This window comes from Lepeophtheirus salmonis, chromosome 13 (assembly GCF_016086655.4).
Source record: "Lepeophtheirus salmonis chromosome 13, UVic_Lsal_1.4, whole genome shotgun sequence".
In the NCBI taxonomy this organism is placed as follows: domain Eukaryota; kingdom Metazoa; phylum Arthropoda; class Copepoda; order Siphonostomatoida; family Caligidae; genus Lepeophtheirus; species Lepeophtheirus salmonis.
Window position 1 is genome coordinate 12,904,750 of NC_052143.2, and position 12,580 is coordinate 12,917,329.

Here is a 12,580-nt window from a genome sequence, read left to right on the forward strand (position 1 = left end):
TAGTTGCTATTTATTGTAATAGGGGTGAAATGCTGGGTGTAGATGGTTCTGGGGGTAGATAGGCTTGGGGGTAAAAGGAGGTAATTGATCGGGGAGTAGAGCCCTATAACCGAACTCCTAGTCATTGTTTTCTTGGACGAAGTTTATTCATTCTTCTTTATGACGTCATCCTAATATTATCATTTTTTAATGTAAACACGACGTTTCCATGTGTAGTTAATTACAATTTACAACTTGAACTTAAATTTAATTAGTATTACAAGTCAATTGGCAATTACTCAAGGCGGGGAGTTTGAGTTTTTACTGCATAATAAGTAACTGTTATTAATTATTACTTAAATATATTATTAACGAAGCCCTCGATAGGTGTTGAGTACATCGATATTTATTTTATATAATTATATACGGCATATGCCGTATTGAATTTTATTAGATTGTAAAGGCCCTATTAAATCACTCATTCTCGCAATCGGGATGTCAGACTTAAGTGGAATCAAGTTGGACACGAACACCGACAAAGATATTTTTCAAAAAGATGTTTCTGAGGTTTTTTCTACTAAATATGTCCTGGACAAACACGTCTCTGTCGGTCTTGATAGCACATATGTCCTTTTATTAGATTTTAATTCCTCAAAAGTGAGTGGTTAAATTCATCTTTCAGATGTATCCAACATCAGATAGAGATCATCCTTGCATTATGTTTACTTTACAGGACACAATTGCTGGAGCTCTCAGCAACGGAAAAGTGAGTCTCTATACCTCTGACTTGATAAAAAAAGAGTCATTTAAAGTCCATGAGGACTCCATCACAGGCCTTCAATTTAGTCCCACAGAGCCCAACTTATTTTACACAAGCTCCATGGACATGGAAGTAAAGCTTTGGGATTTGAGAACAGGAGGATCTCAAGGCCAAGTCAAAAGGTTTTACGATTCTTCTGCTAAACATCCGGGATGGTGTCATAAGCCATTGACGTCTTTTTCTGTAAATGCCTCTGATAGATTCCTAACAGCAGGGACTGAGCAAGTGAGAGGAGAGTCTTATTTACTCTTTTGGGATAGTCGCTCCGAAGAACTTCTCGGTGGTTATTGGAACACTCATATTGACGATATAACAACATTAAAGTATCACATATCCGATCCGAATAAACTTGCATCCGGTTCAGTTGATGGAGTGGTCAACGTCTATGATATAAGTCAACCTACAGAGGATGAGGCACTTAGTGAAGCAATCAACACTGAGTCATCTGTCCAAAAAATCAAATGGTACAATAAAGAATCAGAGGATAGTCTAGCCATTATAACTCATACGGAAGATATATATCTTTGGCGAGTATCTGACTCGTATCCAGCACAAATTTTTAAACGTGATCAAATTACTAGTTTAGGACTAAGAAGGAGCTCGGTTGAATCGGCTTACGTTGTTGATGTGCATCCTAGTCTTGATAAGTCCTTGTTTTTTATATGTGGAAGTAGATGTCCAAATAACTCTTGTCTTCGAGTATCGTATCCAAAAAAATCAAAGCTAAAGCCTTATTCAGATCTCAAATCCTCTAAAATTCTAAATGAGTTGGTTAGGTGTAGTATAATGAACGAGAATACGGGAGATATTGTTACTGGGAATGAGAGTGGATTAATAATTAAGTGGAGTCCTGCTGGTAAAGGAGAAAATGATCATTGCGATAATGATGTCGTCTCTGGTAAAAATTCTCGCTCTTCAAAGTTTACTCGTAAATTCAAGCCGTACTAATAAATTTTATATGTATACAAAATATACACATTCGGTTGTGAAAACTATATATTTAATTGAGTATTTTTAATTAATTCACACATAATAGTAAGCATACCATTTTAGTTTGTAGTGATGTAATTCTTGAGACTGGTCTTGATTCGAATAGTCTCGAAAATCATTTAGTCGATATTTGGATAATTATAACTCAAACATTTTCATGAGGACATATTCCATTCGGGAACTTCCACAAATGGTTACGATCCTTGGATGGATTGGTCTAGAAGTTGATAACATTTTATTTTCTAATAAAAGAAAGAAGATAATTTGGTTATCATAGTTTTAACTATTCAATGTCTTGGTCTTGGTTAAAGTGGTATTGATAACATCACTAGGTATTTGTGTCGGTCTCTTAATAATGATAATAAGATAATATTATGCTACGGTTAAAAAGTTTTCTAACTTAATTAATCAGTAACTCACTTACAATTTTTTTAAGTTTGACTAATTAATATAATGTGTTCAAATTGTACATAGCATTTAATTTTAGTTAGTAGCAATGTTGTTCCTAAGATTAGTCTCAGAAACATCATTTTTAGTGTACTCGGATAATTTGCCCAAGTGTTGCTAGATCTGATACAATGAGGTCTGATTAAGTAGTAATTTTAAATTAAAGATTATTTTGTAAGGATGAAGGAAAAACACTTCAAAATTTGATAATAAATTATAGTTAACATAGCTAGCTAGGAATAGAAGGAGAAAGACTAATGACATACAGTGAGATATTACTAAATTTTGTTATTTGTTGTATACACATAAATAGAATAATCATTTTACATGCTTAGCATAGATAAGATTGTCTATGATATTTGATCACTCATAAATAATGATATATTACTAATAGAAGGTTTTCTTGCGATGTCGGGCATTTTGGGGTCTAAAAATGTCTAGTTTTATTATATATCGGACTCTAATATATATTAAAAGTATGTTATTACATCGTTATGTAATCTTATGTCCATTTTGCAGAGACAAATTAACAATGATAATGGAAAAACTAAGATATTTTTCTTAAATTATCCTACTCACTCTTCTCGTCCCTAATTGATAAAAAAATGAAAAAAATTAGACATCTTTAGGGACGCTCAGAACATACTTTGATTATATTCAAATATCAGTGTTTATCATTAACATCAAGTTGTATTCAATCCATATGTTAAATCTTTATTTATTTTTAAAGTCAATTTATGAAGTTTCATCAAGATTTATTGGAAATTGGTCCATTTTATGTAATAAAAATATCAAGTTTGAGCCGCAAAATGGCGTACATTTTTATGTATTAACCTATTAAGGACGAGAAAAGTAGGATAGTCAGAGAAAAATACTTTATTCTTCCCACTGTAATAGTTAATTTTTACCTACAATAACGAAAATTACATTACGATGTAATAGATTATTCTTAATACATTAAAGGGTCAGATATTTAATAAAACTAGTCAATTGAGGTATCAAATTGTAATAGGCAGTAAGTCCTTCTATTTGTTGGTCCCATTTTGACATGCAAAATTTCACTATTTTCCTTAATATTATTGATACAAGGTTTTCTGCATTGTTATAAAACTTGGTTATTAAAGGTCCCAAAACAGACGACATCAAATTTGTGACGTGCCGTTAAAATGCTCTATTCAATCCTGTTAAACTGAGAATATCGGCGAGTGAATCCGACACCAGCGCCATCTAGCGCAAGAAACTCAACTACATCTTGAATTGAAATAAAAGTAAACTTAAAAAATAAAACCTTATCATTCATTTTCAATCATCTAAGGGCGGGATGTTCGTGAAAAGGAAGCCCTTGGCCACAATGGATGGAGATATCAACGAAGCAAGTCCTTGTAAAAGGAGTAGAAGGAGCTGTAAGTGAAAAATTCATTTTCACGTTGTCGTTTGATTGATATTTTTATATTTAATACTGCTATTTCTAGGCCAAGTTGTTGGAAGTCTTCAGCAGAAGCGGATCGAGCATTTTTTTACTATTTCCTCTCCAACAAATTCCCCCAGCATTGATCCACCTTGCAGCCAAAATAATAAAAGCTACCTCAAATCCCCCCATCAGCGCTTAAACTCTTTGGAAAATTCCTTTGTGAATGACACGGCGTCTTCCCTTCTCGCCCATTCTCACCAAAGCACAACTGAGGAGGATTCACGTCTGAGGGCTCATGACACTAGTGATAACTATAATGAGAGATCTACAAACTCGAAAATTGGATGTAAAGTTCTTAAAGACTCTCAAAGAGTCGTTGCACTTCGTCATCAATCAATCTATGGATCTGATATTAGCCCATGGAGAAGCTCCATGTCTCTTGCAGATTCTAACAACACGGAGCCACTACACCCTTGGTTTGAAAATGCATTCAACGCCTACGTGGACTCTGGAGATGATGATGACTTTCATTTCAATGAAAAAGATTCTCAAAATGACGAAGAATCCTGGATCAAGATCCTGGCTCTACTCAATAATTCTCTATCCACCAAAAATCATTTAAGCTTTACTTCATTGCACAAACTTCTTGTGTCCGGTGTGGCACACGCGAGCTCTCCAATTGTGAGAGCCTCCTCCGCACATTTGTTTCGTAAGGTCATCAACTTTCTCTCCATACCCGATTCTAAAAAGGTTCGGAGCTATTACTTGAAAGCTCTTGCGCGTGAAGAGAAAAGTGTCGAAGAATTTGATGATATGGAATCTTGGGAGCTTTTGGATTTTCTATTAGAGACAATATTTTCGGGATCTGAGCGATACATTCTACTCTTTAATGTCGTTGTAGAACTCATGGAAATCGACTTTGATCTTTGGTATAGGTCCAATGTGAAGAGAAAGAATCATGGTGATGGATTCAAGTCTCCCCCTTTGATCTATAAGGTTCTTCGTTTCTCCGGTGGGGAACCTTGTATCCTCAATTTGTACGGCCAAAAAGTCATTAAAAGCTACGTGGCTGCAATTTCCGACAAAGTGCCTAAAACAGTCATTTCATCGCTACGAATCATCATTTCAATTCTTGCACAAATGATTGGATTTCGAAATAATGAAAGTAAGCTCGAATTTGTTCATTTCTTTGCATCCATCATAAAAGAACAGGACTCTCTACTTACCTCTGACAAAAGAGTACTTATTATGGAGTTGTATTTAATTAAACCTACATGGTTAAGCTTTTGTCTTAGTCATTCCCTCATTACTCAATTAACACATCTTTCCCATCAAAGAGGTCAAACTATTTCTTTGAGATCGGCATTAGAGTCTTATATACAATCTATTTCGAGCACCGAGTCCATTGAGCCAAAGATTCACTCCACCCCTTCTCTATCATCTACTCCACGAAAAACGAACAACTCCATTCGAAAAATGAATATATCTGTTGACAAGCGGAACGCCTATGGGGAAACACCTTTACATATAGCTTGTAAAAGAGGTAATCTTGAGAGAGTGTACGCCATTTTGAGCTGCCCAAAGGTAGATGTAAATGCCAAGGATCACAATGGATGGACTCCTCTTCATGAAGCCTGTTCTAACAACATGGTTGGCTGTGTAAAGGCTCTTTTGGATTTTAAACCTGCGGATATATTGAGTTATCTTTTTGCTAAAGGGTCCAAGTCCTCAAGTCAAAAGAAAAGAGTGGATATATTATCTGTTGCTGGAGAACAGTCTGTCAATCCCTTTCATGAATCTGTAATGGCTGGCAATATTGAAATGGTAACTCTCATCATGGATAAAGTACAGTCAGGTATGTATTCATTTGTTTTCAATCCTTAAAGCGAAATTATCTAATTCTTTTTTTAAATTACTTAGATTCAGAGTTCCCATCTATTAAAGACTTGATACATTCTACTACAGGAAAGGGACAAAATTGTATGGATCTCGCTATTTCCGAGGAAATGAAACGACTTTTACAGGATTTTAATAGAGTAAGTTAACAACAAAAAAACAATCTTGCATAAAAATCAAGAAAAAATGCCCAAGGATATTATATCTATACAGCCCAATATTTCATGAATATATTATTCCGATCAATTATAGAGGCTTTATAATCAAATGTATGTTAGATGGAGTGTCGTAGGTCAATTCCTAGGTGTGATTGATTAATTGTAATACTTATACTTAATCATTGCAATCATCTGACCAGTTAATGGAACATTAAAAAACGAATTAACAAGAATGTTTAAACGACTTTAAAGCATTCATTTCATGAACTAGATCTCTCAGAACCTAATAATTTCGTGAAAATGAATGAATACTTCAAATCAAATGTAGTATCGAGGGTTTTTTCCTCTTTAAATAAAGGTTTTTTTACCTTTATCCCTTTTGGTACCAGACACAGAAAAAGTTAATACCAAAATTAAAGGTGGGCAAGGGAGTCCCCTCAGGGCTATAGACAGTCCCGTAATCACCATGGGCCCCAATAATTTTTTCACTCGTAGTAGTTATCACCTATTGGTCTGTTAAATGTGAGTGGCGCTAGGTGCTTTCGCCTTAAAGCCATTTTGCCTCAAGGATATTTCCCCATAATATATAAATAAATGAGATTTATACGTCGTTATTTTTTTTTATGTATTAAGGCTAAATATCCTTGAGACAAAATAGCTGTAAGGTGAAATTACCGGACACTGTCCATAGTTACTTCAACCAGGGCCCAATATCAAACCCGTGATTATAGCACTAATAGAGTTAACTTCCTCTCATATATTATATCAAATAAATAAATCAACTCTTGATTTGGATATTCAGTTGTAAATAAAAAAAATCCTAAGTGTTACTTTAGACTGAATTACTCGAAAAATCAAAAATGAAATGGAAGTAGCTTAAAAAAAGTATGAATACTTTTCCTATTTTATATTTTTTTTAAATCTTCATTAGTGTATCAATTTATTTTTAATAAAAATCGCCCCTCTCAATAGTTGAGTCTGGGGCACTTGTCCCCAGTGTCTTATTCTAACACTGAACATAGTCAAGTATGAACCTCCAATATGGCGTCTCCTTCAATTATGATGAAATTTATGTCATACAGTGCGTTTTGGGGCCTCATAGTTTATATTTTTACTGAATAAAATGGATGAATTTCCAACAAACCTTGCTCCATCAAATGTATTTAACGATAAAAAAAAAGACTTATCACTTGCATTGAATACTACTTGATGCAAATGATTAACAGTGATGTTTGAATATAATGAAAGTAATCTGTGCTGAAATGTCTAAATTTGTTTTAAAAAAATGGGATCAATTAGGCAATAGAAAAGTAGAATAATTAGAGACAAATATATCATTCTTTTCACTTTAGTTGATAATTTATAAAAAGGCTAGTATAACAATGCAATAACATATTTTTAAGATTGATTGTTTAGGATTTGATATATTATAAAGCTAGGCAATAGAGTGAAAGTTTTTTGATGTACAGTAGTAAGGTTTAAGTCCTCTTATTAGTGGATCCCATTTTGACAATCAATAGTTTACTATTTTTCTTAATATTAATGCAAAAAAGGTTTTAATTTGATAAAACTTGGTTGTTTAGGCCCTCAAAATGTACGGCATCAAATGACAAAATGTGCTATTAAATTTGTATTATATACCAGGAATTATTGTTGTATTTTAACTATCTACAACCTTAATAGTCCAATCCCACACTAATAATAATGTATTCTTAAATTGCAGGACGGTGTTGGTAGCGTTTCAATACCAAGGACAATGTATGTAGACAAAACTCAGTTCAAGATCATTAGGTACCTAATCACAAACTTCCTATCCAAATATATATCGTATTTTGGACTTCACGTGCAAAAAGAGTACTTACACTTAATTGCAAGAAAAAATGTCAAAAAAACTTATACTCATCGTTTCTCAAAATGGAAATGCACTCCTACGCCTAATGCGTTTGATGAGGGGGCCTCAATAATTTGTGTAGCTACTATCAGAGAAGTAAAGAAACTTCGATCAGAGATATCAGAAGCTTCTGTTCACTGACCACTTCGACTAAGTATGCTTGTCCCGAAATCAAGAAAATTATTCAAATACTGAAATAGTTAATAAAGTAAATTAAATCATTTTTGTGTGTTGAAGAACGAATCTGTACACGTATGGGTCATTCTACATCAAATAGCCCAGAGGTTTTCACCTCCAACTCTCAGTAATTGATGAAATTTAGTAAATAGATACTTTTATTTTATTTTTAAATTACAATCCAATAATTGGTTCTCCAGATATGGATACCTTTATACAAAAGTCAAGATGACTATTTGAAATTTGGTATGCACCACAGTTGATTTGGATTTGGAGTTTGAAGGTAAAAATGTACATGGCACAAACTAAACTTTATTGAATTTTGAGGTGATGTGTTGAAAAATTGTCTTTTGAGAGGAGGGGCGCAATTTGATACAGAATGACCCCTATGTCTTTATTGATCACGTGCCGTCATCGCTTCGTCATTTTTTTCGTCGGCCTGCGGCGGCCTTTGTACAAGGTAATTTGATAGAGAATGCTCCTTAAAATAATCTATTCCTTTTTCGTGATATTCAAGTTTTGTCATGTAAATTCCAAGGTCCTCTGATTCACCTCCCGTAACCATTTTTCTCGCACCGTACCAACTATCAAGAGAGGGACACTTTGCAACACTCACATTAAATTTGGATTGAAAGGGTCTCATGGCCATTATGTCGTTTTCCAATCTTTCTTTAATTCCAGGAAGGAGTGCCAAAGAGCCAGTTACAAAAATATTGTTCACTAATTTTCCTTGTAACTCTGGATCAAATTTGCTCAGAATGAACTCCAGAGTCTCAGAGATACCTCCCTGTTCATGTCCAATAATTGAGGGCTGCAGTAAAAGTATGTTAGGATAATTATGTTAATTGTTTAAATATAGTTTAGTTTTTGATGTTATGTTACTCAATATATTAAAAACCTGGAAAAGGATTTCTGGGGCGCGAATGCGCTCAGTCGAAAGGTGTAATTGATACCACTCCAGGGAGTCGGTTGGTATTTCCTGCTCCTCCGGTATACCAAAGTGAGGGTCATGTTCTCTTAAAACCTTTTCGTATTCCACAAGTTTCTCTTGTTCTTCATCACTATCAGAGTCTCCAATGTCCTAAGATAAAATATAAGGAGGAGTAATTATTAGTTAAAGAACAAAATTCTTTCTAAATTTATAAATGGTAGTTACTTTGTTAATTTTTTTATAGACGTCCCAATCTTCATCACGCATGCCAAAGTTATCATCCTTTTTGGAGGACTTGGCCAACTGAGATATCATTCTCATACGCTCCTGACTTGCCGCCGTTCTTCGCTTTGCTAGCTGCTGTTTTCGTAGTTGCCTTGCGCCTCTTTTATCGAGGATTTCCTTTCTAAAATTGTAGCTTTGTAGTGACAATTTATCATTTTTGTGAACTCTCAAACCTTTTTTGCTTGATGTCGCCCAACCAAGCATCAAACTCCCGTTTCTCAGTCTCGCACATGTCTTCTCTTCTTTTTTTTGGGCTCGGAACAGCAGGGGTCCAAGAATTCCTCGCTGCCCTCATCCTCCTTTATAGTCTTATTTTTTTGTAATCTTTGCACGCTCTATCCTACTTCTTATTTTGATCGTAGCAGCCTCCACTTCAGAGGTAGATACATTGATTTTGCTCAGGATTTTGATTGCCTTCTCGTCATAGCCTAGTTCAAAAAAGTTGGTAGCAGTGACAAGAGACTTCAAGATGCTTTCATCCTCGATGAGCTAGATTTGAATGAAATAAAGATTGGGTAAATAGGTCAGAGATAGATAAGTTGGTTAGTTATAACTTATACTTTTTCCTCCCGTTTACGGGCATTAATTTCAATTAATCTCTTTGCAAGCTCTTGTCTTCTCTGTTTGAGGATTTCAGGGTCAGGTGGAGGAGGTTTAGGAATGGGAACGTAGGGAAGCTGGATTTTATGAACATTTTTGGAGTAATATTCCCCTTCGCCGGACCAGAGTTTCAAATCACTCAAATATTCACTTGAAACGTAGGCATGATTGTGAAATATCTCTTCTGCCCTACTTAACTAAATGAAAGATTAAAAATGAGTCTATGTACAAATTATAAATATACCGGGTGATAATTTAATTATGACACACTTTTTTAAATGATTATTCGAAATTCAAATATTATCTCAACGCATTTGTAGATGTCAAACGAAATCAATGCCAAAGTGTTCGAAATTTGTAATGAATTAAACATAAACATAAACAATTATGTAAATTTGTACTAATGCCACTCTACCGTAATATTGTTCAAATGTCCAGGATATTTGAGCTGTAAGGTACGATGCAGAAAGTTTATGATTTGAGCCCCACCTAAATTAATTCGACGTACTCCATGACCAGCAATTTTCCCAGAGATCCACGGAATGAAATGCATCGTATGATGGCTTAAAGAAACGATGAGTGCATCTTGAGCCAAATCTTTATTCTGATGATAGCTTGTAAGAGCATCCACAAAGTAAGCAACTTTGGGAACCGAGTAGCACTCAAACAGAAGTTCGTTCATTACTTAGTTTAAGGGGAATAAAAGACGGAAAATAAATGGCAAAGAAGGGATTTTTAGAAACACAAGAGACCTACAATTTTGGGATAAATTGGGATTCATGATTGGATGACTTATTACCACAGGATGAGGAACGGATCCCTGGGAATTTATGCCTAGATGAGCAAAGCCATAGTCTAATAGCATCTCTTGCGTCTGAAATTGCGTGACAACGTTTCTATCAAACGGGGATTTGAGAGTTCCTCCACGAAGTGTTTCTCCACTTGAAATATCATTTCCTATTTGAAGCTCAGCCTCTTTACTCTTTTCCTTCCGTGAGCGGGCTACTACATTTCGATAAATTAATTCCGGCTCAGGACTTGTACTCCAGCCCATTCGACAATTGTAAGATCCTGTGTGTAATTACTTTTGTGATCTTGAATTACTTTTTTATAATAAATATATTAAAATAGTACCATTGTCAATGATGATAGCGGAATTAGGGGGGAGGTGGATAGTCATGAAATTTATCTGGAATCATTTTTAATTCATTCAAGGGATAGACTGTTGGATCCTTTTCCACGAAATCCATATCGATATCGTATTCAGTATTATTCAATATATATGAATGTATTTATTAGTAATAATATTATTATTGGTAAACAATGTTATTATTTATGAATATAAGTCATATTCATCAGCTGTCACTTCTAGCTATTATTATGTAGCTGTACATTAACTAAAAAGCTGGACTAAAAGCTAGAATTCATACATCTTCTATCTAGATGAAGAAATAATATGTGCTCTGACAACACAAAACAAGCTAGAATGATTAATCTTCAAATCGAGACTGGATTATATTTGTACTCGCCGACGAATTATTGTTCATTTCTAACGACAAATTATTCTAATTTATCCTTTAGAGGGCCTGCAAATTACACTTAAACTAGCAAAAGTTCATCTTTAGAATAGTATAATTAGAAATGGAATTATATTTTATTTGAAAAGGTAATATCGGGGGCAAATTAAGTCGTTTAAATAAATAAAAAATCGGTGTTTGGATGACGGAGACTGCAGGACTTCCCCTCGACATGTAGCTTAAAGGTTTAGTTTAAAAAAAGTCCAACTTCAAGAAAAACCCTAATTTCTCAATTGGTGATATGACCAGAAAGATGAAGAAGTCCCCATAACAGTGTCCAGGGCTCTAAAAAAGACAGAAGGGAAGTCTTTGTGGCGTATTCTGTGGTCTGTGTTGACAGAACAACAGAGAAAAGTATGTGTGGAGCGTGCACAAAATAATCTTTTCTGATGAGAAGACCTTTACTGTTGACCCTGAATCCTGTGTGGTTCCCTTTAGGATACAGGCTGATTAGTAATCAAAATTCTGGACACCAAAGTTTTCCCATAGATCAAATAAATCGTAGGCAATTCTCCCTGGGTGTTCCAGCAAGATGGAGCACCTTTAATACTCCCTGGATTGGGTCCCTCAATTTTTAGGCAATCAACTGTTAACCTTCAAGTAATGTAGGCAATTTCTGAAAATCAGAGATTAAATCAGGGCTGTAAGTGTTCCGCTATTTTGGCGTTTCGTTTATTTTTTTTTTATCGTTCAGCCAATATTTTCGTTCTAGTTGGATATTCCAAATGTGATTGAACGTAGACAAACGCGAACGCTTTCATGTATGTCTGGGGCACCATAGCTTTTTTGTCTATGGGAGTCATAAAAAAATTAATCAAACTCAAGTTCAAAACACTAATAGCCGAATAAAAATAATATTTAATTTTCACAGAATAGCTATGCCCGTTCTGATTCATATCGATCTCATCTTAATCCTTTATGTAAATATAGATGAATTAAGTCATAATTAATTATTCAAATCTATTATATATAACTTATGACCAACTCTTAATAGTACTAAGACATTGTAAGAAAATGGCATATTTGTAGCACGTCAACCCAAAAGGAAGCTAGAATAATTTTTCTCAAAATTGAATATGGACTAAATTTTCCAACCAATTATAGTTCCTTTCAATGAACAAATGATTCTGATTAATCCTTTGGAAGTACCGCAAATCGTACTTGTATTCAAAGATGACAGGTTACACCGATGAAGACAACTAGAGTCCAGGGTCACTTGAAAGAGGTTGCGAGCCCGCACTACATTAAGTATTCAAAATTTACCGCCACATTTAAAGAGTTAAGAAATTATTAAATTATATTTTTAAGACAGTTTTGGGGTCAAATTAAGACAGATATAAAAAAAAAGAAGCTTTAAACTACAGTTAACACTCTCGGGTATCCCAAAAATTTAAATTCAAAGCCTATAATTGACCGAA

General features: G+C 34.5%; 3 protein-coding genes across 4 annotated transcripts; 2 read left to right on the top strand and 1 right to left on the bottom strand.

Moving 5' to 3' along the window:
• The first annotated feature begins 49 nt into the window (after positions 1–49).
• On the top strand, positions 50–1,796 carry LOC121127466 (WD repeat-containing protein 89). Its single transcript, XM_040722844.2, has 2 exons — positions 50–636; positions 713–1,796. Exons 1-2 carry the CDS (start codon positions 475–477, stop codon positions 1,745–1,747), a joined length of 1,197 nt encoding a protein of 398 aa, XP_040578778.1. The 5' UTR covers positions 50–474; the 3' UTR covers positions 1,748–1,796.
• Positions 1,797–3,229: 1,433 nt separating this feature from the next.
• Positions 3,230–7,814, top strand: LOC121127465 (uncharacterized). 2 transcript variants are annotated; one of them, XM_071892723.1, is made up of 5 exons: positions 3,230–3,251; positions 3,326–3,639; positions 3,709–5,502; positions 5,568–5,683; positions 7,425–7,814. In XM_071892723.1, exons 2-5 carry the CDS (start codon positions 3,558–3,560, stop codon positions 7,731–7,733), a joined length of 2,301 nt encoding a protein of 766 aa, XP_071748824.1. In that variant the 5' UTR covers positions 3,230–3,251; positions 3,326–3,557; the 3' UTR covers positions 7,734–7,814. The 2 variants fall into 2 exon arrangements, with proteins under 2 accessions (XP_071748824.1, XP_040578777.1); XM_040722843.2 differs by lacking the exon at positions 3,230–3,251 and having other exon boundaries at positions 3,272–3,639.
• Positions 7,814–10,912, bottom strand: Arp5 (Actin-related protein 5). The gene is made up of 8 exons (XM_071892898.1): positions 10,720–10,912; positions 10,342–10,656; positions 10,001–10,269; positions 9,546–9,782; positions 9,302–9,474; positions 8,926–9,106; positions 8,668–8,850; positions 7,814–8,580 (listed from the first exon to the last, which is right to left on the bottom strand). Exons 1-8 carry the CDS (start codon positions 10,763–10,765, stop codon positions 8,164–8,166), a joined length of 1,821 nt encoding a protein of 606 aa, XP_071748999.1. The 5' UTR covers positions 10,766–10,912; the 3' UTR covers positions 7,814–8,163.
• Between the last annotated feature and the right edge of the window lie 1,668 nt (positions 10,913–12,580).

What these genes read in the sequence shown, in the direction of transcription:
- LOC121127466 (XM_040722844.2), top strand. Translation starts at nt 475, where the DNA reads ATGTCAGACTTAAGTGGAATCAAGTTGGACACGAACACCGACAAAGAT. An exon ending in TAGATTTTAATTCCTCAAAA is followed by an intron (nt 637 to 712) that starts GTGAGTGGTTAA and finishes TTTACTTTACAG; the next exon opens with GACACAATTGCTGGAGCTCT.
- LOC121127465 (XM_071892723.1), top strand. Translation starts at nt 3,558, where the DNA reads ATGTTCGTGAAAAGGAAGCCCTTGGCCACAATGGATGGAGATATCAAC. An exon ending in TAAAAGGAGTAGAAGGAGCT is followed by an intron (nt 3,640 to 3,708) that starts GTAAGTGAAAAA and finishes TGCTATTTCTAG; the next exon opens with GCCAAGTTGTTGGAAGTCTT. An exon ending in CATGGATAAAGTACAGTCAG is followed by an intron (nt 5,503 to 5,567) that starts GTATGTATTCAT and finishes TAAATTACTTAG; the next exon opens with ATTCAGAGTTCCCATCTATT.
- Arp5 (XM_071892898.1), bottom strand. Translation starts at nt 10,765, where the DNA reads ATGACTATCCACCTCCCCCCTAATTCCGCTATCATCATTGACAATG. An exon ending in TCTATAAAAAAATTAACAAA is followed by an intron (nt 8,851 to 8,925) that starts GTAACTACCATT and finishes ATTTTATCTTAG; the next exon opens with GACATTGGAGACTCTGATAG. An exon ending in CCCCAGAAATCCTTTTCCAG is followed by an intron (nt 8,581 to 8,667) that starts GTTTTTAATATA and finishes CTTTTACTGCAG; the next exon opens with CCCTCAATTATTGGACATGA.